General features: G+C 38.7%; 1 protein-coding gene across 2 annotated transcripts; it reads right to left on the bottom strand.

Moving 5' to 3' along the window:
• Positions 1 to 19436: 19436 nt before the first annotated feature.
• LOC107809983 (glycine-rich domain-containing protein 1-like) lies at positions 19437 to 25879 on the bottom strand. Of its 2 annotated transcripts, none has more exons than XM_075249528.1 (9): positions 25741 to 25879; positions 24993 to 25172; positions 24325 to 24442; positions 23976 to 24230; positions 23039 to 23494; positions 21917 to 22455; positions 21278 to 21476; positions 20415 to 20570; positions 19437 to 20329 (listed from the first exon to the last, which is right to left on the bottom strand). In XM_075249528.1, exons 2-9 carry the CDS (start codon positions 25169 to 25171, stop codon positions 19679 to 19681), a joined length of 2553 nt encoding a protein of 850 aa, XP_075105629.1. In that variant the 5' UTR covers position 25172; positions 25741 to 25879; the 3' UTR covers positions 19437 to 19678. The 2 variants fall into 2 exon arrangements, with proteins under 2 accessions (XP_075105629.1, XP_016490190.2); XM_016634704.2 differs by having other exon boundaries at positions 25737 to 25878.
• Positions 25880 to 26268: the final 389 nt, after the last annotated feature.

Genomic DNA, 26268 nt, shown 5'->3' with positions numbered 1-26268 from the left:
GTATCGACCACAACCTATTTTACGATGAAACGGACAGCACCTCCCTGATATATATGACCTCACACCATTCAAAACAATCACCAAACAGCCCAAACATCATCAATAATAAACATATTGAGCCTCCCGAAATAGTCCACACACAGCCTAATCACTCCATACATACGACGACCACCGTAGTCGTGTCAAACAACCTGGAAATGTTACGAATAACTATCAGCCCATAAACCTACATATATATGGTGTTTCTCCACACCCTTCCTCCTCCAAAAATCCACAAGATAGTAGTAAAATACGCAGCCCAACAACAACGCAAAACAGTCCACAAAACAATAACACTACTACCAAACCTTTCGATATATATCTCACAAGTTCTAGCTTCAATGGCTTAGCCGCAACTTGGATAATCTTAAATACATATAGAGTAAGAGGTTCCTTACCTTTATACATAAAGAACAACTCCAATTTGACCTTAAATTTCCAAGAAATATCCCTCCAATGCTGCCACAACAACAAAAAAATGAAACTAGCGATCAATTAGTGTTTTTCGGCACTAGAATCACTTTAGAAGGCTTGAAATCACCTAGGATTAATATTAAGAACATTAGGGAGTATTTACAGAACATATACCCTTTAAAACAACCTCCCACACGAGTTGGAACGACACAAAAATGAGCAACAACAAGAAGAACAAGAGACTTACTAGCGCCACGGAATTCCCGACACTTGATTTGTGTTGTTTGCCCTTTTTTGGGTCTTGAATCTTGAGAGAACCTTGAGAGGATGTTCCTAGGGTTCTAAGTTCTGAAAATAGTGAAAAGAAATGACTAAAAACGGGTTGTGGTCATCCTATATAAGTCCAAATATCTTAAACCGACTTAGTGGGCCCCATAGAGAGGTGCTTGGCGTAGTCTCGCAAAAACGCGAATATCTCTCTATTCCGAGATCGTATCGATGAACGGTTTAATGATTTGGAAACTAGACTCATAGATCTTTAATTTGGTGTGTAGATCACCCCGTAATTCCTTGTAAATTATGAGAAAATATTAGAAACATTTGACCTAATGTTTAAGTAAAATTATGAACCTAAGTTGCGACAACTTTTGTCGACTTTTGTTTCATAACTCGTTTGACTTCAAGACTTATGATACGGATATTATATGATTAAAATACCTTAATAAATGACCTCTTGAGTGTATTAAGAACCGCTAGATTACCTGAAAATATGAGTTACAACATCCTTGATTCGTTTAACTTCTAATATTGGTTAATCACCCTTATACACTCTTGTATCACTTAAGACCAATAGGATTGACTTCTTATCATCTCAAAGATAATTCCTTCTTGGATTTATGTTAACTAATATATGGCATGAACTAACACATGTGGATATGGGTTGTAACACCCTCCCCCCCTTAGGAACATTCGTCCTCGAATGTAAGGGTTTAGGGGGAGTTTAAATCACCGTGGATTCCAATGGAAATTTCCGATCAATTTTCCCCTATAAAATGGTCACTAGCAAAACTTGCATGTAATTAAGCCCAACATATGGCTTCACAAGGCTACACAAAGCATTATGCGTATTTACATTATCTACATATCACCATTTTGTATTAAGGAGGAGTATTCTCAAATTATTACTTACCTCATAAAGCCGTTTCTTCTTCCAATGTATCCTGTCTTCCACCAGCATCCTTGTTATCTTCATTCTGGAATAAGTAAGGGTATTTAGACTTCATCTCCTCTTCTGCTTCCCATGTCATTTCTTCCATATTTTTGTTCCTCCACAATACTTTGACGGAAGCTACATCTTTTGTTCTCAGCTTGCGGACTTGCCGATCTAATATCGCCACTGGCACTTCTTCATATGATAGGTCCTCTGTAACTTGTACATCTTTGATAGGGACGACTCGAGAAGGGTCTCCAATACATTTTCTCAACATAGATACATGGAATACCGGGTGGACAAATTCCAATTCGGATGGCAATTCTAACTCATAAGCAACCTGTCCAATCCGTCGAAGAATTTTATACGGCCCGATATACCTTGGACTCAGCTTACCTTTCTTCCCAAAACGCATAATACCCTTCATTGGTGAGATCCTCAGGAAAACCCAATCACCAACCTCAAACTCTAGATCACGACGTCGGACATCAGAATAAGATTTTTGCCTGCTTTGTGCCGTCCTCAATCGCTCCTGTATCACTTTCACCTTCTCAATAGCTTGGTGAATCAAATCTGGCCCATATAATTCTGTTTCACCGACTTCGAACCATCCAACTGGTGATCTACATCTCCTCCCGTATAGTGCCTCGTATGGGGCCATTTTAATACTGGAATGGTAGCTATTGTTATAGGCGAATTCTATGAGTGGAAGATGATCATCCCAATTCCCCTTAAAATCTAGAACACATGCTCGTAGCATATCTTCCAGTGTCTGAATGGTACGTTCAGCCTGTCCGTCAGTCTGCGGATGAAATGCAGTGCTGAGATTTACTTGTGTGCTCTAAACCCTTCTGGAAAGACCTCCAAAAGTTAGCCGTAAATTGAGCTCCTCGGTATGATATAATAGATATGGGCACACCATGAAGCCTAACAATCTCCTTGATATACAACTTCGCATAATCTTCAGCCGTGTAAGTTGTCTTCACTGGCAGAAAATGGGCACATTTTGTAAGTCGATCAATTACCCAGATGGAGTCAAACTTATGATAAGAGCGAGGTAATCCAATAATGAAGTCCATATTAATCACCTCCCACTTCCAGGTCGGAATCTCTATATTTTGAAGCAATCCACCGGGTTTCTGATGTTCTATCTTTACTTGTTGACAATTGGGACACTGGGCCACAAATTCTGCAATAGACTTCTTCATATTATCCCACCAATACTGCTCCTTGACATCATGATACATCTTTGTCGAGCCGGGATGGATGGAATATCGGGATTGATGAATCTCATTCATAATCTTCTCTCGCAACCCTGCCACATTAGGCACACACAATCGGCTCTGGTATCTCAGTGCCCCATCTTTTCCGATCCCAAAAGCCATACTTTTACACTGTTGAATGCTTTCTCTTAATCGTACTAAGATAGGATCTTCATATTGTCGTGATTTTACCTCGGCTACCAAAGACGATTCTGATGTATTCTGTACAGTAACACCTCCGTCATCAGAGTCTAACAATCTGATTCTCATATTGGCTAGCTGATGAAGCTCTTTAATCAACCCCCATCTACCCGCCTCAATATGTACTAAGCTTCCCATTGATTTACGGCTGAGAGCATCTGCCACAACATTGGCTTTACCGGGATGATACAATATCTCGACGTCGTAGTCTTTCAATAATTCAAGCCACCTACGCTGCCTCAAATTCAACTCTTTCTGCTTGAAGATGTATTGTAAACTCTTGTGATCTGTGTAGATGTCAACATGGACGCCGTATAAGTAGTGCCGCCATATCTTCAAAGCATATATTACTGCAGCCAATTCCAAATCATGGGTTGGATAATTCTTTTCATGCTTCTTCAATTGTCTTGATGCATAAGCAATCACATTCCCACGCTGCATCAATACGCACCCCAAACCTATACCTGAGGCATCACAATATACCACATAATCTTCTGTTCCTTCAGGAAGAGTGAGCACTGGTGCAGATGTCAATCGATTCTTCAGCTCCTGAAAACTACGTTCACAAGTGTCAGACCACTGGAATTTGGTAGATTTTTGTGTTAACTTAGTCAATGGTGATGATATAGAGGAAAATCCTTCTACAAACCGCCTATAATATCCTGCTAGTCCTAGGAAGCTGCGGACTTCTGATGGTGTTGTAGGTCTCGGCCAATTCTTTACTGCATCGATCTTCTGAGTGTCGACACTAATACCCTCATCAGATATCACATGGCCAAGGAATGCTACTGAGTTCAGCCAGAATTCACATTTGGAGAGCTTAGCATATAACTTACGATCCTGAAGCGTCTGTAATACTATCCGCAAGTGGCCCGCGTGTTCCGCCTCCGAACAAGAATACACTAGAATGTCATCAATGAATACAATCACGAACACATCAAGATAGGGCCTGAATATAGTATTCATGAGATCCATAAAAGCTGCTGGGGCATTTGTTAGCCCGAACGACATCACCAAGAACTCAAAGTGACCATATCTTGTCCGGAAGGCCGTCTTTGGAATATCTTTCTCCCTAACCCTTACCTGATGATACCCTGAACGTAAATCAATCTTGGAGAAATACTTGGCACCCTGGAGTTGGTCAAACAGGTCATCAATTCTTGGAAGTGGATACTTGTTCTTTATAGTAGACTTATTCAATTGTCGATAGTCGATACACATCCGTAACGACCCGTCTTTCTTCCGCACGAATAGGACTGGTGCACCCCAAGGTGAAGTGCTAGGCCTAATAAAGCCCTTATCCAGCAAGTCCTTCAACTGCACCTTCAACTCTCGCAACTCTGCCGGGGCCATTATGTATGGAGGAATAGAGATCGGTTAAGTGTCAGGTAACACATCAATGCTAAACTCAATCTCCCTTTCAGGAGGAAGGCCTGGGAGTTCATCTGGGAAAACATCTGGGAATTCGTTGACCACAGGGATTGATTGTAAAGTAGGCGGTTTCGCCTCCGCATCCCTAACGCGAACGAGATGATAAATGTAACCTTTTGAGATCATTTTCCTTGCCTTAAGATAGGAAATAAACCTACCTTTCGGTGTAGCAATGTTCCCTTTCCATTCAATGACGGGTTCACCCGGAAATTGGAACCTAACCATCTTCGTACGACAGTCAACATTTGCATAGCATGAGGCCAACCAGTCCATTCCCATTATCACATCAAAATCAACAATTTCTAACTCAAATAAATTTGCCGAGGTTTGACGACTACAAATCATCACAGTGCAACCTCTATATACCCTTCTAGCAATCACAGAATCTCCTATCGGAGTAGATACCGCGAGGGGTTTACTTATCAATTCAGGTTCAATGCCAAACTTATTAGCCACAAAGGGTGTAACATATGATAATGTAGATCCCGGATCAATCAACGCATATACATCATAAGAAAACACAGATATAATACCTGTAACAACATCTGGAGACGACTCGAGATCCTGTCGACCTACTAGAGCATAGGTTCGATTTTGAGCACCACTCGAACTCGGCACTGCACCTCTACCCCTACCACGACCTGTCGACTGCTGAAAACCCCGTGCTGGAGGTCGAACTGATGAGGAAGAACCAGACACAGATCCAGTCGGCTGAGCCATACCATCACCTCCTCTATTAGGACAATCCCGCATCATATGGCCAGGCTGCCCGCACGAATAGCATGCATCAGAACCTCGACGACACAGTCCAAAGTGGGCCTTGCCGCACTGATCACAATGTGGTGTTGGGGGTCTCATCTGACTAGTATCCCTGTGATGTTGCGAGCCAGATGCCCGCGAACTTTGACCTGGACCAGAATAGGATCGATCATATCGAGGCCTCTGAAACTGTGGAGGAGCACTAGCTACAGGTGGCGTCGAACTCCTCGAAAACTGTGGCCTGATGCGGCCTCTGAAGTCATCAGAATACCCTGCAAATCTCGCCCTCTTATGCTGGCCTCTATCCTGCTCCCTAACTGCCCTCTGCTGGCGCTTACGATCCTCTAGGGTCTGGGCATAAGCTTGAATACGGGAAATATCCATGCCCTCCACCAAGGAGGCTGTCGTACACTCATTTATCAGATGTGGTCCCAACCCATTCACGAACATATGCACCCTATCACTCATCTCGGCCACCATATGGGGAGCATACCTTGCCAAAGAATCAAACTACATACTGTACTCTCGTACACTCATATTACCTTGTCTAAGGTTCAAGAACTTATCAGCTCTAGCTCGTCGTATCTCAACTGGCAAGTAGTGACGAAGAAAGGCCTCAGAAAATTCCTTCCACACAGCTGGAGGAGGGTTTGGACCCCTGGATCTCTCCCAACTATCATACCAGAGAACCGCTAAATCCCGTAGCCGATAAGAAGCCAACTCTACTGTCTCTGTATCACTAACATGCATAACACGAAGTGTACGATGAACCTGGTCAATAAACGTCTGTGGGTCCTCCTTGGGGTCTGATCCGGTAAACACTGGAGGGTCTAAATTAATAAAATCACGAACTCTTGTACTAACTGGTTTCTCAGCAGCACCTGTATTCTGCCTCTGAGCCTGAGCAGCTACCAAGCTAGTCAATAACTGCAAAGCACTCCGCATATCCTGGTCTGGAGTGTCAGACGAAGGAACTGGAGGCGCTGGGTGCCTTCTAATATCCTCTGGAGGAGATGGAGTAGATGAGGTATGAGAGGGCATCTCACTTTGAGCCTCACTTTGTCCTGCTCTGACTTGGGGCACCTGACTGGTACCCTCTCCCGCTGCTGTATCAAGCCGCCTACTAATCGTTTGCTTCCTAGTCGAAGGCATCACTGAAAAAAACAAGGTGAATATTAGAGACAAACACTTACGACTCAACTCTACGCACGATCTAGATTCAGGAAGAAGGTAACAACCCTAGATGTCATGTAGCCTCCTGATTATAAATGTGGCGCGCTACACATCCATAATCAAGACTCTACTAGACACGGCTCATAGACAACCCCTAGGACAGACTTGCTCTGATACCAAGTTTGTCACGACCCAAACTGAAGGGCCATGACTAGCACCCGACCACACTTGCCGAGCACCAACGTACATTTCATCTAACCTTTATTATTATCTTTTAAAGCTGACGAGATCAATATAAATGGTAGACCTAGATCATGGACAACCAGCAATAAAATATGATGGCATGCATATACATAGCAGGGGATGACCAGACAATCAAGAAACTACATATAAGGTATGAGCTACCACGCTACTATGAAAGACTATACAACAAAAACTAGCCGACAAGGCATACCAAACTATACATGAGCCGACACCTGTCTATGAGCCTCTAAAAGAACATAAGTGTTGCAACATAGCCGGAACAGGGCCCCGACATACCCATAATGTCTATAACAAAAATTGCATACCAAGACCAAGGCAAGTCCGGAGAAAGGATCTCGCCAATCACCGCTGATCTACTGTGGTGGGGGAGCTGTACCTGCCTGTCTATCAGGACCTGCAGCACGACATGCAGCGTCCACAAATAAAAGGACGTCAGTACGAATAAAGTACTGAGTATGTAAGGCAAGGAACCATAAATACGATCAGTAATGTAAGCAAGGATAGAGAATATACAACCTGTAACATCTTAGTACCTCTGAGGGCTACTTACATGAAATGCATGATACATATGTATAAATACATAAACCTTTAAAGCATTCGCCTCTGTGGGCATCATCATCATCATATCGTACCCGGCCATAATAGGCTCGGTAGAATCGTACCCGGCCACGTGGAGCTCGGTAAAACCCAACTGATCAGTGGTTGCACAATAGGTGCCGTACCCGGCCAACTATAGCGTGGCTCGGTAGAGTAAAATAGATACATATATATAATGCATGCTCGACTCATGGAATCACATTCTAAACCTTTCGGAGTGACGTAAGGTCGGTATCCTCTGTACACGTTATTAGGACTAAGTCTTCACTATGAACCTTATAAGATTCAGGAAGTATGAACAACATTGATAACATAAGAATAAGAGAAGCAACATTAACATCAATCGTTCCATAAGAGGGAAAACAATGTAAGTACTGCTAGCTTCTAAGAGTAGAGTATCTTTGGAAGCTCGTTCATTACATTATGTACAATCGGAGTCGTGCAAAAGAAGGAAAGGGATAGCCTCACATACCTTGTATATACTGCCCCAATCTCAAACTATGCAATTGTCAAAACTCCTTAGTCTACAATAAGAGAAACGATACTATCGTTATCATTTAAGCGTCATAACTATTATGTATCGACCACAACCTATTTTACGATGAAACGGACAGCACCTCCCCGATATATATGACCTCACACCATTCAAAACAATCACCAAACAGCCCAAACATCATCAATAATAAACATATTGAGCCTCCCGAAATAGTCCACACACAGCCTAATCACTCCATACATACGACGACCACCGTAGTCGTGTCAAACAACCTGGAAATGTTACGAATAACTATCAGCCCATAAACCTACATATATATGGTGTTTCTCCACACCCTTCCTCCTCCAAAAATCCACAAGATAGTAGTAAAATACGCAGCCCAACAACAACGCAAAACAGTCCACAAAACAATAACACTACTACCAAACCTTTCGATATATATCTCACAAGTTCTAGCTTCAATGGCTTAGCCGCAACTTGGATAATCTTAAATACATATAGAGTAAGAGGTTCCTTACCTTTATACAGAAAGAACAACTCCAATTTGACCTTAAATTTCCAAGAAATATCCCTCCAATGCTGCCACAACAACAAAAAAATGAAACTAGCGATCAATTAGTGTTTTTCGGCACTAGAATCACTTTAGAAGGCTTGAAATCACCTAGGATTAATATTAAGAACATTAGGGAGTATTTACAGAACATATACCCTTTAAAACAACCTCCCACACGAGTTGGAACGACACAAAAATGAGCAACAACAAGAAGAACAAGAGACTTACTAGCGCCACGGAATTCCCGACACTTGATTTGTGTTGTTTGCCCTTTTTTGGGTCTTGAATCTTGAGAGAACCTTGAGAGGATGTTCCTAGGGTTCTAAGTTCTGAAAATAGTGAAAAGAAATGACTAAAAATGGGTTGTGGTCATCCTATATAAGTCCAAATATCTTAAACCGACTTAGTGGGCCCCATAGAGAGGTGCTTGGCGTAGTCTCGCAAAAACGCGAATATCTCTCTACTCCGAGATCGTATCGATGAACGGTTTAATGAGTTGGAAACTAGACTCATAGATCTTTAATTTGGTGGGTAGATCACCCCGTAATTCCTTGTAAATTATGAGAAAAGATTAGAAACATTTGACCTAATGTTTAAGTAAAATTATGAACCTAAGTTGCGACAACTTTTGTCGACTTTTGTTTCATAACTCGTTTGACTTTAAGACTTATGATACGGATATTATATGATTAAAATACCTTAATAAATGACCTCTTGAGTGTATTAAGCACCGCTAGATTACCTGAAAATACGAGTTACAACATCCTTGATTCGTTTAACTTCTAATATTGGTTAATCACCCTTATACACTCTTGTATCACTTAAGACCAATAGGATTGACTTCTTATCATCTCAAAGATAATTCCTTCTTGGATTTATGTTAACTAATATATGGCATGAACTAACACATGTGGATATGGGTTGTAACAGGTTCGAGTGCTCTATGTCACTGTTATTGATCACAATCCGCCCTTTTTGGATCATTTTTTCTACTTCCCTTTTCAGATTACGACAGCTCTCAATGTTGTGCCCTCTGACATTGGAGTGGTATGCGCATCGTGCTGCCGGATCAAAGTTTCTTGCACATGGATCTGGAGTATATGCGGGGAGCGGCTCAATCAAGCCAGCATGCCTTAGCCTTTCAAACAGACTTGCATAAGATACTCCGATAGGGGTGAGAGCCTTTCCTCGTTTCAGCAACCTCTCGTTCCTAAATGCTTGATTGGGCCGGAAACCTGATCCAGGGGGCTTCCGGTAGGCTTGTGAGGGTGGATAGGCCTTCTGTGGAGCTGGGTATTTGGAAAGTGAAGCATGTCTTTGGGAGTCTCGTGGAGAGAAGTAGTGTCGAGGAGGGGAGTAGCGTTGATGAGTGATGGAGCTACTCGGGTAGCTGGGAAAGCTGCCGTAAGTGGGTTGGGATGGAGAGTATGGGGGATCTTCTGTTATGGTATTGGGTGCTTGGGTAATGATAGAGTTCAAGAAGCTTGGCGGTGGAGGGGGTGGTGCTTTCCCAGTCATCCATGCCTGATACATGTCTGCCACATGCTGTCTCAGCATTTTCACTTCTTCTACCAACCCGTTGTTCCGTTCGACCAGTTGTTGTCGGTCATCAGTACCGACCCACTTGGTTCTGAAGTTCTGAGTCATTGTCCTTTGACTTTGCTTTGCAGGGAGGGGTTACCACAACCAACCGCTTTTCTATATATGAACAACAGCAAAGTGAAGCCATCACATTAGTGTTAGGGCATTTGACAGATAATCATATATCAGAGATACAATGCACCTAAGCAGTTAGACCGTTCTATCACGCATTCATGTGCGTCATTCCGGCTTCTTGTAATTGTGCCCCTTTGAAAATCTCCCACACTTTCCTTTATTTTTCTTTCTTTCTTTTTTTTTCTTTTTCTTTTTCTTTTTTCAGTGGTGGTCGAATCTTATGGAGATTGCCTACGTATCATGACCCCGCATGAATCAGACCTTGCGTAGTTCGGACAATAAAAGATAAAAACAATGAAACATTTTTTTTTCTTTATCAATTTTCATAATAAAACAAACTAGGTTTCAAAGGTTTAAAGATGACCAACAAACTCAAAAATCAAACAACCCACATATTCTAGTCAAAAGATTTACAACCTCAAAACAAAAGGCCAGCTCCCTTTCTCCGTTTGACAAATGCAACCAAACGATTATTTTTTGCAAATGTGGCCCCTTCCAAATTTCACATGAATTTTGAGGCCGGGGAGGATTATTTTATGACACTTTACAAACTTGTCCGTTCTTTTACGAAAATAGCCTTTCGACAACTGAAAGATACTCTAAGGCTATTTCGGCAAGAACGGTTTAAGACACTGCCAAAGCTGGCTCGGCTTATTGTGACCAAAAGCCCAAACGGTATTCACCTGACCGCTGACTCTTTGTTTTTTTTCAAATTACAATAAAACCTTATTTGCAAACACGACCCTTCAGCGCCTCGGGGACGAAGATTTTAAGGTTGTGTGGGTCAACTGGACCAAAATCCTAAAAAAAATGACCCAAGGTGGTTGTTTATACAAAGTCAGCCTTCCGGCGTCCCTTTCGGGAACATTCAGCTATTTTTGACAAAAACAGCATCACCCGACTTATTTATGACTCTTTTTATCATTTTTCAAAAATAGAAAACTCAATATTGCAAACACGACCTTTCAACGCCTCGGGGACGAAGATTTTTAAGGCTGTGGGGGTCAACTGGACCAAATCTTAAACATGACCCAAAAAGTGGCTATTTATGCAAAGTCAGCCTTTCGGCGACCCTTTCGGGAACATTCGGCTATTTTTGACAAAACAGCATCACCCGACTTATTTATGACAAAATTAAAACTTTGACATGTTTTTTGTTTATTTATTTGTTTTTGGTTATTTTAGCAAAAGGGGAGGTTGGACCCGATGAGGGTTGCCGACGTATCTCACATCCGGTGAGAATCAAACCCGCGTAGTTCGGGACATCATGAATAAAGTAAATAAACTTTTTTTTATTATTATTTATTTTTTGAAGGAAAGACTTATAAAGAAGAAATGGAGCATTTTTTCAAAGAAGGATTTCTAAAGGAATTTTTTTTTGAATTTTGAAAGAGAAACTTCTAAAGAAGAAAGAAAATATTTTTGGAATTTTACTTTCGGTGAAAGAAATGCTTCTAAAAAATATTTTTGAATTTTGACTATTCTTTCCAATTTTGAAAGAAGAATGAAAATATTTTCGAATTTTTTGGAAGAAATTAAAAGAAAATATTTTTATTTTTTTTTTTAATTTATTTTTTTAAAACAATCAAAAAGACTTTCTAAAGACATCAATAATGGAAAATATTTTTGGATTTTTTCTTGAAAATTGGGGGTCTAAAAAAAACTTTTCTAGAAAGGAAATAAAGAAAAATACTTTTTGGATTTATATATATATTGCAACAAATAATAAAACCACGTTCAACGCAAGACTCTTTTTATTTTCATTTTTGGCATTTTTATAAACAAATAAATAAATAAAAAAAACTATTTTAAAAATAACTCTTTTTTCATTTTCATTTTTCATGGCAAGACAAACTATTTTTCTTTTTCTTCTTCTTTTTTTTTTTCATTTTGAAGACAAGACAAAGTGAAGATTTTTTAGTTTCAACAAAATGACCAACCTATTCTTCAACCTAAAAATAAGGGACTCTTTTCTATTTTTTTTCTTTTGCTTTTTGAGCAAAACAAACTATATATAAAAAATATTTTTTTCTTTTCTTTTTCATTTTTCCCAAAATTTCGGCAGAATTTCGTCAGTATCTGGACATTGTTATTTTTTCAAAACAGAAGAGTAACCCTATACACTGCTATTTTCCTTTCTTTCTCTTTTTTTTTTAATTTTTCCCAATATTCAAAACCGGTCATCATGCAAGTCCAAAGCAAATAAATGCACAAACAGTAAGTAGGATGCATCAGGATGGTCTTTTCTGTTTCAGGTTGCTATTCCTAGACGGACCCAACCCCTGTGTTGAGTCCCCTAAGTCAAAAATGCACATGATGCAGATAAGCGTTCCTACTAGGGATCCAGCATGAAGTTGAGTTATTCTAGGTTCAGAACCTGGGTGTTTGTTCTAGACCTGGCTTACCCGAGCAGACAGCTCGAGCTGAGGGGGGGCAGCGTACCGGGAATACAGAAGCTTCACCGGCTTAGCAACTTGTCCGAACCTCGTTCTAAATTGGGATTTGACACTATACAGAAAAGAAGTCGTACAAATTACACCCTTCTTCATGATTCAGAAGACTCAGAGAGGAGATGAGTTTCGGCACAGTTTATATACAGTTCACATAATATCAAAGCGGTAAAAGGCAACCAATTAGCACATTCAGCCCAAACATGTAACAAAATCAGATAAAACCAAATATAACAATTTATACAAGCTCGAATTTCTAACCCTGAACCAGTGGTTCTGGGTCAAGTTTTATCCCCAGCAAAGTCGCCAGAGCTGTCACACCTCCTTTTTCCGCCCGCGCCGCACGCAAAGGGGCATGGAAGGGAGTTTTTCCAATTGAAGGACAATCGAAAAGGGATTTGTTTATTTATTTCAGAGTCTCCACTTGGGAGATTTAGGGTGTCCTAAGTCACCAATTTTAATCCTGAATCGAGGAAAAGAATGACTCTGTATTACAGTCCGCGAACCAGAAATCCGGATAAGGAATTCTGTTAACCCGGGAGAAGGTGTTAGGCATTCCCGAGTTCCGTGGTTCTAGCACGATCGCTCAACTGTTATATTCGGCTTGATTATCTGATATAATACATATTATAAACTTATGTGCAAATTTTATCCTTTAGCCGCTTTTATTATTTTTATTTATTGTTATTATTTTACGGAGAATTGCAACATTGTGAAAACGTATTTCAAACCACGTCACAATCAATGCACCCGTGGCTATCGACACCTTTTGACTCCGTTGAGATTTGGATTTGGGTTACATAAATGCACACCCATATTTAAGAAAATAATTTGTTAAAGACGCGCCTAGAGCGACTAGCGTATTGTTGTTTTGGGAAAGGCCGTAAAATTTCACTAGACGGCCAACTCCGATGTTCTAAATAATTAATACATACATTTTGTGAGGGCCCCGCAATCTATACATTTTACTAGGCGAGGCTCATCTCACTTATTTTAAATGGACAAATCTTAAAGCGACTACATTTTTCTATTAAAATTAGTCTCTAAAATAAAGAAAGAAAATCCTAATTAATTACGAGTTTTTTTTTTTTAAGAAAGCATGGCATACTAATTGCTAGATTAATACAAATATTGATGAAAATGAATTTCACTTAAAAAAATTCGAAATTATAAATAAAATAAAAATTCGACAACTAATATTCAAAAGAATCAAATATAGCTAAATTAAAACTCGTATTGTTATAAAAAAAACTATTGAGATTAATTATTCACAACTATTTGAAACTAGATTTAACCATAATTACTAAAGCTTATTAGAAAGTTTATTAAACTTAAATGTTCTTCTAATCTTGTTCGAACTCAAATCATGCCTTAATGCCTAATTCACGAAATTTAGTTTAAATTCATGCCTTAGCTAAATTTAGCTACTTGTTTCACGATTAACCTACTGTTGATAATCTTAAAACCTTCATAACTAGTGAATTAACCCATTTTGCCAAACCTATTCATTAAAGACTAACTTATGTTATTTTCTTTTATTCCAATTATTATTCAGTAATACATGAAATAGCCTAAATACAATCTATAAAAGGAACAAAGAAAAAGCGAAATTAACACTTCAAAATTCCATTCTTCATATGTATTCATGCTTCCACATTATTAACTTGCAATAGCTAGTATTACAGTCGTGTACCTGATATTGGAAGCAAAAGAAACGGGAGATCAACAGAAATTCAGTAGCATACAACAACAGCAACCCAGCAGCAATTCGACCCAGATTCAAGGCCCAGAAAACTTTGAAGAAAACCGAACAACTCAATAGAACAAACCCAAAAGTATGTAAACAAACTAAACAGCAACAACCCACGCGTGTATTAAAACCCGAAACTAAACTCGTTTCTCACTTTGTTTTTGTTTTCTCTTTTTAAACTCTATCACACTCTCTTCAGATTTTCAGAATGTATTCCTCTCTCTCTAAGTAAGTCTTTCAAGTTCAAGTCTAATATTCAAGTTTTTTTCTTTTAAGTTCTCCTCTCAAGTCTTCAAGCTCTTTTTCTTCTCCCTAAAATCTGATCAAGTCTCTCTTATTTATTACCATCTTTCAGCATTTTTAAACATAAAACCCACTATCTTCCCATTCATCCCCTTTTAATCCCACTACCTAATATTTTGTCCCCCACTACATTAAACAAATACCCCCATTATATTTTGTCCCTCATGCTTATATTAAACAATTGCATTATTCCCCACTATTACATCTTGTCCCCCCATTATTGATTATTTTAATATTATTTTAATCCTAATTGACAGAGCACTCAAAATAAATAATTGTTCAGAATTTTAATTCCAAAATACCCCTCTGACCTTACTGAAATTACCATTTTGACCGTGAAAATATTGTAATTTACTAATCTACCCCGTCAGCTATAACAAGTTCAACTAATCAATTCTAACCAAAATATAGCAGCTATAACCAATTCCTAATCAGATTTTATGAACAAACTCAAACTACATGATGAACAACAAAGAAATAATTGGAATTATTTTGATTGAACAATCTTTAAACAACAAATCTACTTTCAGATTCAACAACAATAACAAACAAGTATATTCAAATCATGAGCTCAAATTCAAATTAAACTTAAACAAAATAAATAAACAGATTCAAATCACTAAACTCAAACAATCAATTGATCTTCAAATTAAATCCAACAAAATTACAACAAAGATACATGATTCAAACTAAAATCAAAAATTAAAAACTAAAACATAAAATCACATTAAATCACTGAATTAACATGAACTTCAAATAAAAAATGAATTAGCATGTCTTATTTAAACAACAAACATGTAAGATTCAAACGATTTAAACTAACCTCTTCTATATTAAAATTAAATCCTTTTAAATTAATAAAACAAACTGAAAAAAATAATTAATTGAACTTCAACTTAAATCTAACAACACTATAATTAAACTAATCAATTTCTTCCTAAAAATAAACAAGAAAAATGAAACAAACTGAAGAAAATAACAAAACGATAAACATGAACTTAATATCGAACATATCTAATTTCAGATCCGAAAATATCAAACAAATTACGGACAAAAAATGAAACTCAAACCCACTAACTGGATCGAAATGACGAAGAACTTGGATGAAAGCAAATATGTCCGGAGACAATTATTGCACCAAAATCACTCGAATCTGCCCGGAAACTTAAACAATAAACGAAGCTCGATGGAGGGGTGTTTGGCGACGACGAGAACTGAAGCAGAAGCAACAAAGCTGCCATGGCCGCGCGAAGCTGGAGAATAAGAAACATCGAGCAGCAACAGCGAAGCTGCCATGGAGAAGAAGCAGCCAGCAGCAGCAACAAAGCTGCCATGGCCGCTGGCACGCAGCGACGTGAAGCTGGAGGAGAAGAAACAACCAGCAGCGACGGGCAGCGACAACTCGACGATGACGAAGCTGGAAGAAGCTGAAGCATTGAACAGTTGCAAGTGACGAGGAAGAAGAAGCAGCGAGGGGGCAACCATGGCTGCTTGAGCTCAAGCTTGACGTAGCTGAAACGAGGAAGAAAACGAAGTGTGTGTGTGTGTATACATTGCTGTGTATGTGTGTGTATTGTGTTGGTGTGTGTATGTGTGAGGGGGTGGTTGTGAGGGGGTGGTCGTGGGGATGAGGGGGAAGGGCAGTAGCCATGGGAAGCATGAGGAAGGTTAGTTTAGGTTTTTTTGGGTTTGGTTTTGTTTTTGTTTTGTTTTTGTTTTGTTTTTGGAGAAAAAAAATGAAAAATAAAGAGGTGTTATGGGGCGGACCGGGTCGACCCGTGTTGAGATGGACCGGGTCATGGGGAAGGTTGGGTATTTTTTGGGCTTGTGGTTTGAAATTGAAGAAGAGGCCCAATTCCGATTTTCTTTATATTTTTGCTCTTTTTTCTTCTTTTGTTTTTCTAAAACTAAATTCTAAAAATCCCTAAGTTATTATATAGAACTAAATTAATTTATAAAATCGCAAATTAACTCTCAATAACAATTAACGCACAATTAAGTAATAATTAAGCATAAAATTGTACAATTGGACATTAAATGCTAAAAATGCAAACGATGCATATTTTTGTAATTTTTATTCTTGTAAAACAAACCTAATTATTCCTAATTGTAGAATTAAATCCTAAATGCAAATGCGACATATTTTTGTATTTTTATTAATTTAAACAAATAAACATGCATAGACAAAAATACAAATAATTATACAAAAATACCACAAAAATTCAAAAATTGCACACCAAGGAAATTTGTTTTTTTTTGGGAGTAATTCTTTCATAGGGCAAAAATCACGTGCTTACAATTAGGTCCGAAGTCCTCACCTAAACAAAATGGCCTTGTCAGCCTCGATCTCGGTCCTCATAGATACTAGAGAACGAGACTTTGCTGACCCGGTGCACAAGCTTTATAAGCCCCCCTCGGAATAGTCGAGTACTGTTCAAGCAAAGCAGGTGATCCACGGTGAACCAGCAGCCATCAATTTTGCTCATGAAGACCCGGAGGAGGATCACGATCCTCCATATTGAATGATGGGTCTGACCGAGGGACACCTCGTACCTCTTGTAGAAGTCTATGATGACCGGGTCCACCGGTCCCAATGTGAAGGGATAAGTGTCAACATTCAGGTATCCCTCGACATGGGTGGTAATGGCCTCCTCTTGGTCAGGGACCCTAAGGTTTATCGGCCCAGTTGCAATCTACCCGAACCATAGAGAGGTTCTCTTCATTAATCGAACAGATGTATCTTGAGAAGTATTCACACCGACCCAGTACATAAGAAGTTTTTTCAACCTTAAAATCGTTATTTACCGAGCATCCTCCAGGGATAAACATTTTCAAAGGGGGTTCCTGTACTGGTTCATCGATGGCAGTATGCAAAACCATTTCTTCGGCCTCAGTAGTCGATCGCAAAGTAGAAGGTGTTTCTTTTTGGAGAATGGTATTTGAGGTCTTTTCCATTTCTTCAAAAAAATGGAGGAGGAATAGAGGAAGAGAGGAAGTTGAAGGTGAGACGAAGACGAACAAAAGTTCTTACAAAACCAGGATATAAGTGCCAGAATGTATTGAGATTCCTAAGGTACGAGGGTAGAAGGTTTGGATGTAAAGTTGGAATGAACAAAAGAAGAGGTATTTATAGTTTTTCAACGACAGTTCGCATCCAGGAGTGGCCGGCCGGCAGCTGACAAGCATTTAATGCCATTAAGACTTGACTGACGAGACGTTTCATTTATTTTGTCGTTTTTGTCGCGGGGTATCGAAGTAAGAATCGGAAGCTCATGCCGTTTCCGTCGTCTACTCTCCAAAAAATGAGGGGACTATTTGTATACGGTCGAAATCGAGCTTGCCTACGACATGGTAGGTTAGGCTCGGAACATGGAAATAGAGGACTGAAGATCGACCCCAAGTCCCAACGTGCTAGAACCCGGGGTCAGAACATCTGCCTTCGAGAATATCTAGTCTGTGATCCCGGAATCGATCCTAGCGTCGAACAAGCTCGAAGCAACATTGTTAACATAGCCAACAGAAGACCGAAATATCCGTGACCGGTCGGATATTACGGCGGGAATCTCGGCACTTATCAATAAGGGAACGACAATCAGCTAATCAAGAGATTTTTTACCTTTTATAGAGTTGTACCTAAAGTAGGACTCCTCTATTATATAAAGGGGGTCTGATAATTCATTTAACATGTTCTAACACGCATTCTAAGGCAATATATTATTATTTCTCTCTTTAAGCTCTTATTCTTCTGTATCTTGATACCGATCGAAGTGCATCCAATTCGAGTGCGACTGATCTTCCAAGATTGTAATTGTTCAATTCGTGTGGTTTAAATTTACTCTATCATCGTTTATTTCAATTGCAACTTAATTTATCGCTTTGTGTCAAGTTAATCCGCATATCCTTAAAACTAGTTACAAATTCAATTGTTATCAGAATTTGTGGGTAAACATTAACCTTTTAATACATGAGGCATGCATTACACTGGACTCCAAATAATTAAATGGAGATTATTCAACAGACACAGAAGAAACTCCAAGTTTTGTATCATGATGATGTAAAAAATTTCACATTCTTAGTGTGATTTGACCTGCTCTAACAGGTTATCAATTCTCTTTTCCAGGTAATTATCGACCTATGTTTACTGTGAAAAGTTACTTGCAGATGGTTTTTCAGTAACCCGAGAATATGAATTCTACGCATCAGTTAAGCTGTTAACAAAACCAACGATGACCTCATAATAAGTAAATGTGTGCCTAGTTTTCTCTTGGGTTGAATTGTTCCTGCCAGATATTCCTTAACTAGTAGTTATGGCCCCATATTTCTTACTTGACTCTGTTTTCAAAGTAATCACTAGTGTAATGCGATGCAGTGAATTAAAAAATTATGAAGAGAGGGCTGGTGGGCAGCTAATGGGAGACAAATGATGTAAGAAATGGTGTATTAACCATTCTGTCAAATGAGAATGACCACTTCATATGGAGCAATAAGGATTCTTGTGTCTCTTCTCATCGGCTTTTCAGAACTAATTTCTTAAATTCGATTCCACAAGGTAAAGAATCAGAGAAAAACCTAGAGAAGCTTGTGCATCATTAACTTGACATCTAAGATCGATTGGTTCGAGCCACGAACGCTAGCAGATAATTGATTTACCAACTAATTCAGCTTCAGAGCAATAGTCATGTGCGCATAAATTTTAGACTTGAAAAGAGAGGGAAACGACACTCCTTTGCATTGTCCCGTTATCCATAATAGTAATACAGAACAAACACACAAACCAGTCACTAGAACAACCTATATTGAACGATATAGAAATATAGATTTCCAATTAAACCAAATGACTATATTCATCCTTGACACTTTATTTAGCTTTTATATTCATAGTAATACAACAGCATATCAACAAACATTTCCAAACAGCTGAAAATCCCTATGACAAGACACTGGAGTATCATGAAGGGCTTATTGTGTACTAATGGAGAAAGGGTTCCACAAACATAAAAAGCATGAAAGTGATTAGGACTTTTATTGGCTTTTAGCATTAGCCTCCTTTGGGATGTCATTTATGCATCAACTTCAGCAGCTTTGCCAGATGCCAAACCATCAACACATTCACCGCCGCCACCACAGCTGCTACAACCACTGTTTTTCAACCTATTTCCACAACCTCCTCCACAACCACCACCACAGCCGCCGCCACCACAGCCTCCACAACCACTGCTGTTCGACCTACTTTCAGAATCCCACCCACAACCACCAATACCACCACAGCCACCACACCCACTGCTACCACTGCTTTCGTACATACTTCCACAGCCTCCCCCGCAGCCACCACTGCCACACCCCCCACAACCACCACTCTCCAATTTGTTTCCACAACCAGCACCACAACTGCCGCAGGCCCCACTCCTCATAACACTACCGCAACCACTACCACAACCACTGCCGCAGCCTCCACTTATAGCTCCTTTTGCTGGTGCTGCAATGTTTCCTTTGGTAGCCTCCAGGTCCAACGGCATTCCCTTCTCTGCCTCAGATTTCAGATTAGCTTTGTTGCCTTCTTCATGGCTCATGTCAGTTTCTTGAGTTGAAAAATCAATCTCTTTGGAATGTTTGGCACTGCCTACCAGGCTACTATACCCTTCCTTCCTCAAAGTATCACAAAGTACAAAAGCTGTTATAGAACCAGGCAATAGGAACCACTCCTCTTTTACCTGATTTTACAAGGAAAATATATTTCTTAGATAGATGTGATTCCGCGAGATGAAACTGGAACAACAGTATAAACAAATAGCTTACATGGATAACTCCAAATTTCAAGTCAATCAATGCCAATGCCTTTCCATAAGGGTCCTGTGCAGAGAACTCTATAGCTGTTAAAAAATCATCAGGACTCCTTTGCTTTGTGCAAGGCTTGTGCTCATAATCCAGCTTCTGACCAGGGAAGAATTTCACCTGTACAACATATGAGTGCGGAAACTGTTAAGTCATGGAGAGTCGGAACAATGTAAACTTTTGGAATCATTACGAATTATGGGTAACAGTGAACAGATTTAGCTATTTCATGACTTTGAAATAAGTGAGTAAATGAGAAGCTGTACAAGAGAACTTTAGCCGCAATACTCATTCATAATATCGGAAACACAAATTCTTGAAATTGCTGAGAGGCCACAACAATGATGTTAAGTGTATAGCTTTACGGTGACTGAAATTGTTGTGTCTTAGTGTAATAGCATTTTGCAGCACCAAGAACAACTACCAAATTCAACAACTTACTATATACTAAGCTCTGTAATGTTCCAAACACAAAATGTTTCCTCGAGGAAAAAAATAGCACGACAAAATGTTTCCTCGAGGAAAAAAATAGCACAACAATGGCTGGAACCATCGAAGCAGAACTTAGAGGTAGAGCCTCTGTTACAGAGTGTTAGCAGCAAAGCCATGTTCCTAGGAAAACCCAGTGGGAACATGAGATGAAACTAATATGACAGATAATTGGTGTTTTTCAGCAAAGATCCATTCTGACATATCTGATAGGAAATTAGTCATTCAATAGATGAGTGTAAGAGTGACAATGGCAGATATTAAATGAGAGTGGTAACCGTATTTTCCCCTAGTTTTGAACCCTAGAAAAAAGGAAGATATAACAGATAAACACTCACATTCCTGTGACCAACCAACTCCAAAAGGTGGCCATCATCACTGCTGGATTTTTGTAGTTGAAGGGACCACTGAGCATCTAGCAGCAACCACTCTTTCCCTACTAACTCAGCAAGAGAATGTACCTCGCCAGACTTGCTTATGCCAATTACGTCCTTCTGCAATGTAGAATCATTTTTCCCCTTTGATTTCGTCGAGTCCCTACAGTGGAACCATGATGTTCAACAGAATTTCAAGCAGCAAGGAGAAAAGGTAATGACAGTTTCCTAACTTCTCATACTTCCACATGTTTGGTGAAATTATCGGTTTTGCTTAAAACTTTCACCAAGAAACAAAGGTCCTCGCACATTTGCAATATAAGACAGGTCCCCCAATACTGAATTAGGTTCATCAAAGAATTCATAAAAGGATTAAACCCAAGTTCGTTTAAAAGAGAAAAAAGCTTTCTGAAGAATTTGATTGTGACACCAAAGTCGCAAATATGTCAGATGAAGCCACAAGAAATCATTATCATGAAACCGCAGTTAATCACAAATACAAGAGGAAAAAAAAAGCAGATAGTGCATAGATAACAGGCACATTTATGTTAAAGTCCCTAACTAGAACTGCATCAACAGCATAAAACGATTAACATTAAGTACCTCATTTGCAGGCTAATGACCTCATCACCAGCATCATCGATGACACCAGTCCAATTCTTAGCATACTGAATCCTCCCAGGAAGAGGGAAAAAGCAAGAAGTTTTGGAGAATGCTCGAGAACGAACAAAGTGAAAGACATATGGTGCTGCCATAGGCGTTGTAACTGAGATTGCTACTCGTAAATAGATTGGCTTTAGTGTTTCCATTTTAGAGTTTGGAACAACTTCCACCCATTTTTCCATTGTAAGTTTTGAAGTTGGGCAAATTAAATCTTCTAAAGAGACTTTAGCAGAACCCATAGGTTTCACAGAATTTAGAATAGGCAAACCAGAAGATGAGTAGGACATGAGATCAAGAAGAAGATGACCATTAGGTTCACACTGGAAAGTAGCAACCTGTTTTTCCCCACTGATAGACAAAATAGTACGTTTCCTCTTTGCATTGAATATTTTATCAGGCTGAGTTTTGCTAAATGAGATGAAGAAGCTTCCCTTGCGCCCTTCTGGTAAGTTTCTGATATCTACAAACTCTAACATAACCTGTAAATAATTAAAGAAGTTAATAAAAGTTCCAAATTACTGTAAGAGTGACTAATTTGAATATAAAACCACTTCAACAAGAAACATGGAAGCCGTGTAATTGTAAGCAATAAGTAGTTTCTGTTAACTGATCAGTGATCTAGAAATCTAGGCTACGCATTGAAGTTTTTGTAACAGAGAGCAGCAACACTCAAGATAGGCAAGGGTACAGTTAAATGCATTGACACCATACCCACATTCCAAAAAACGAGACAGATAATGATTGTTTTAGATGTCATCGTAGGGGTTAAAGTTGTAATAACTTTCTACACTGGATGTAAATCTTTATATATATTGTGAAATGGCTCCTATGATCTCTAGCTTTACCAACATACTGATGAACAACAACGATCATTCTTAACATACATATATTAGGTTTCAGCACATACTCCAGATTTCTCATCCTTGTACTGATTACTTCAGATGTAAAACTGGAAACGGAAATCATAATATGTAAGCATCTCAAATATATCAATAGTATCAAATCAAATTATAAACGATCTCGAGAAGACAAAAACAAAAGTAGAAAGATGCAGAGAATTACTTCCACAGCTTCCATCCCAGGATAATGCATTATCTTTTGGTGCTCGGGCAAAGTATCTTCCTTCTTGCTTACTGTGCTGGAGAAGAAATGAGTATTCCTAAGAGGAGATGGTGCACTTCCTCTATACATTGCACCTGCCCTCCAATATCTTGAACCATATGTTTCCTCCCACTGTTTTGTAGTTCGAGAAAACCCTGTATCCAACTTTTTCCCTTTCGTTCGGTCTGAGTCAGTATCATCATGTTCTAACACCTTACCCATAATGACAACAAGGTCTTTGCAATAAGAAGCAGGATGTAACTGGTGAGTGTGCCAGATAAGGTCTATGTCATAAGTTGGAACAGTAAAGCTCTTAATCGATCTTTCTTTGTTTCTCCGGATCAGATGTAAGAAGCCCTTGTATCGAGCCACAGCACCTTCAAGATAGAGATCATTGTTCATGTGTGGTCTAGACACCTGCAAGAAAGAATAACGCAAAATTAAAAATAACACATCTTACTTGTATAGATCTCCTTATCAAATTTCAAATAAAAGGAATCATGCTTGAAGCAACGATATAAAGAAAAAGGAATTCTATGTCGCTGCTTAACGGAGTAGATAATAAAATGAATGCCACTAAAATCACGCATGGATAATATGATTTTAAAAACAATTGGCAGGAAAACAGCTGAAGTTTTTTCTCCGACCTCCAAGACATATATTAACCATAAGGATGGGATGACAGGCAAAAGGAATGCCCCCTAACCTTTCCAGCTCTGGATTTCCCTATTAAGCACTTTCGTAATGTGTGCTAAACCATTCTGTTCATATTGTTCGGCATAAACCAAATGGTTCTCAAGCTTTCAAATAAAAAAATGAAGCTAGTGAACTCTACAAGTCTGACTGCTGATATCCTGTGCTAGACTCAAAACAAAAGTGTTAGCATCCTCTTGCTCACCTGGTAGAAAAAAGGGCATTGCCTCTTAACAGCAGAGACTAGATCATAATCATTGCATTGTTCAACCTGTATAGGTTTCACATGGATATCTTCAAAAAGAGCTCTTTCTGAGTCCAAATCATAAGGTTCATTTGGATAAAAATGTTGCCAGAGCTCTTCAGTATCCTGTTTTGATTCCGCTTTCACAGAAGATACAACATCATGGTTGTCAAGAATTCTCCCATATAATTTCTTGCAGTCAGTCTTGTATCTAACCTGGAAAAGAATGCAGAAGAGGCATTTAAGTGTACCTAAAATCTTTTAGCCACAGAAGTTATATAACAAATGTTTCACTAGTTGAGGCACTTACAGGATTGAGCCTGTGACAATGCCAAATCCATTCACAATCCAAAGGAACAACCAAAGGTCCTTCAAAGAAGGGGGACTCAGAGTGTTTTGCCAACAGCGGTAGCCAACATGAGTAGTACCTGAAATTGCAATTTTATAATACATGTTCTCTAAATAGAAAAAGGATAAAGTGAGCCACGCCAAGTTCCCTAGATGCAGAAAGAATCTCAAATCCTTTTTGAAGTTCACACAACATAACAAATCGACAATAGGCAAATATATAAGATAAGCAAGTGTGGGAAAAATCTAAAAATGATAGTAGTTATCATAGTGTCATATACCATAATACTCTAAAGAAACGAAACATTAACATGTAATATTATCTCAGACCAGAAGAAAATAAAAACGACTTATAACAGTGTGGAACTACCTTTGATGAAGGGGGTTCAATTGATCCCCTTTGCCGAAAAATTGCATTGTGCAAAAGGGTTAAAAATAATTTTTTCGTATGTATATAAACTATTGAATCATAGGTTCAAATCTTAAGTGTGATATTTCTACATTTTAAAATCCCCTTACTCAAATTCCAGGCATTGCTATTGACTTATATAAAGTAAACATTCCAAATAATCAGTTATCATAGTCAGAAAACAAGTAACCAGGGAGAACGACATACAAATTACGTATTACCTATGAATGGCCTTATCCAGACCACGTCCTTCATACAGCCAACGGTTCCTATCAACGGTGGCAAGAAAGTTGAGCTGCTCTTTAGCTGCAGCAACAAGGTCCACATTTATCACAATCTTCTGTGCTTCATTCCACTCAAACTGTTGCTCCATCTCCATTCTTTCTTCGCTAATATCCATTCTATTGCCAAATCGAAGCACAAAGAAGTATCAAAATCAAAAGGATTAAGTATAACAAATACAGAACAAAGTTTTGGATTAATTCATCAAAGAATTCAAATTCTAGCGCATAAATTCAAATTATTAGAAACTCGGTTACTTTTCCTAGTGTTTCTCCATTTCTTTTAAGGATATCTTAAAATAATTTTACAAGATAAAATGATTGCTATATTACGTGGATCACTCTTTCACGCTGCACTAATATTAATTTCACAGCTGTTGAACATCCAGATGAACTCATAGAAACGTTCAGTGACAAAATCTCAAAAATGAAAACAGCTCGCGAAAAATTTCACAAATAAACAGAAGGAAAAAGAGAGACATTTTAACAAAATTAGCAAAAAGGAAAAGAAAAAAGCGTATAATCGCTTAATATGACGAAGAGCTTAGGAAGAATCTCAAGTAGCAAATAGACAAACTAAGGATTCAAATAGAAAACAGTAACTGAGGCAGTTTATACTCTAAAGTAAATCGGAAAGAGAGATAAACAACGACAGAAGAAAGAGAAAAGTTTAAGTCTACTTACTGACCGGAAAACGGAAGAGACGACGATCGCCGGAGAACTCCACCGGAGATGGCGAGTTCGTAATTTTGTTACTAAAGTTTCACGTCTTTTGTGATGTGGAATTTGGAAATGCAAGATGTTTTACTGAGCAATTTGGATGATCGTTCAGGTTTGAAGTTAGAATATTTATATGCGACGAAGTCAGTGCGATGAAGTGTACGATATCAGTTGATTATGACTTGATAGTGACGTACTGACGTGGCCAAGTACAATATATATTGTGTTCGGACAAAACTGCCCTTTACAAACCAAGCAGAAATTTCTTCGGAGGATATAGGAAAAGTTTGACAATGACCTCTTTAGATATTTATTTATTCCTATTACTTGGTACTGAACATTAGGGGGCGGATCTAATTTTTTATCCGGAGTAAAAAATTTATTAAAATTATAAAAATAAATTAATAACTTTAAAATATAATTAATTTAATATTAAAAAACTTAAAAGTCGAACCTATAAAGTTTAAATCCTAGATCTGTCTCCTCTGAATAATAA

The sequence above is a fragment of the Nicotiana tabacum genome, chromosome 3, assembly GCF_000715075.1.
Source record: "Nicotiana tabacum cultivar K326 chromosome 3, ASM71507v2, whole genome shotgun sequence".
Lineage (NCBI taxonomy): Eukaryota > Viridiplantae > Streptophyta > Magnoliopsida > Solanales > Solanaceae > Nicotiana > Nicotiana tabacum.
Note: the sequence above shows the minus strand (reverse complement) of the source record. Positions and strands in the feature narration are given on the sequence as shown.

Bases quoted from the DNA above. Each gene is read 5' to 3' on its own strand.
- LOC107809983 (XM_075249528.1), bottom strand. From the start codon at position 25,171: ATGGATATTAGCGAAGAAAGAATGGAGATGGAGCAACAGTTTGAGTGG. The intron at 24,443-24,992 runs GTAATACGTAAT...TTGCAATTTCAG, and splicing joins CTGGATAAGGCCATTCATAG to GTACTACTCATGTTGGCTAC. The intron at 20,330-20,414 runs GTAAGCTATTTG...TTGTAAAATCAG, and splicing joins TGAAATTTGGAGTTATCCAT to GTAAAAGAGGAGTGGTTCCT.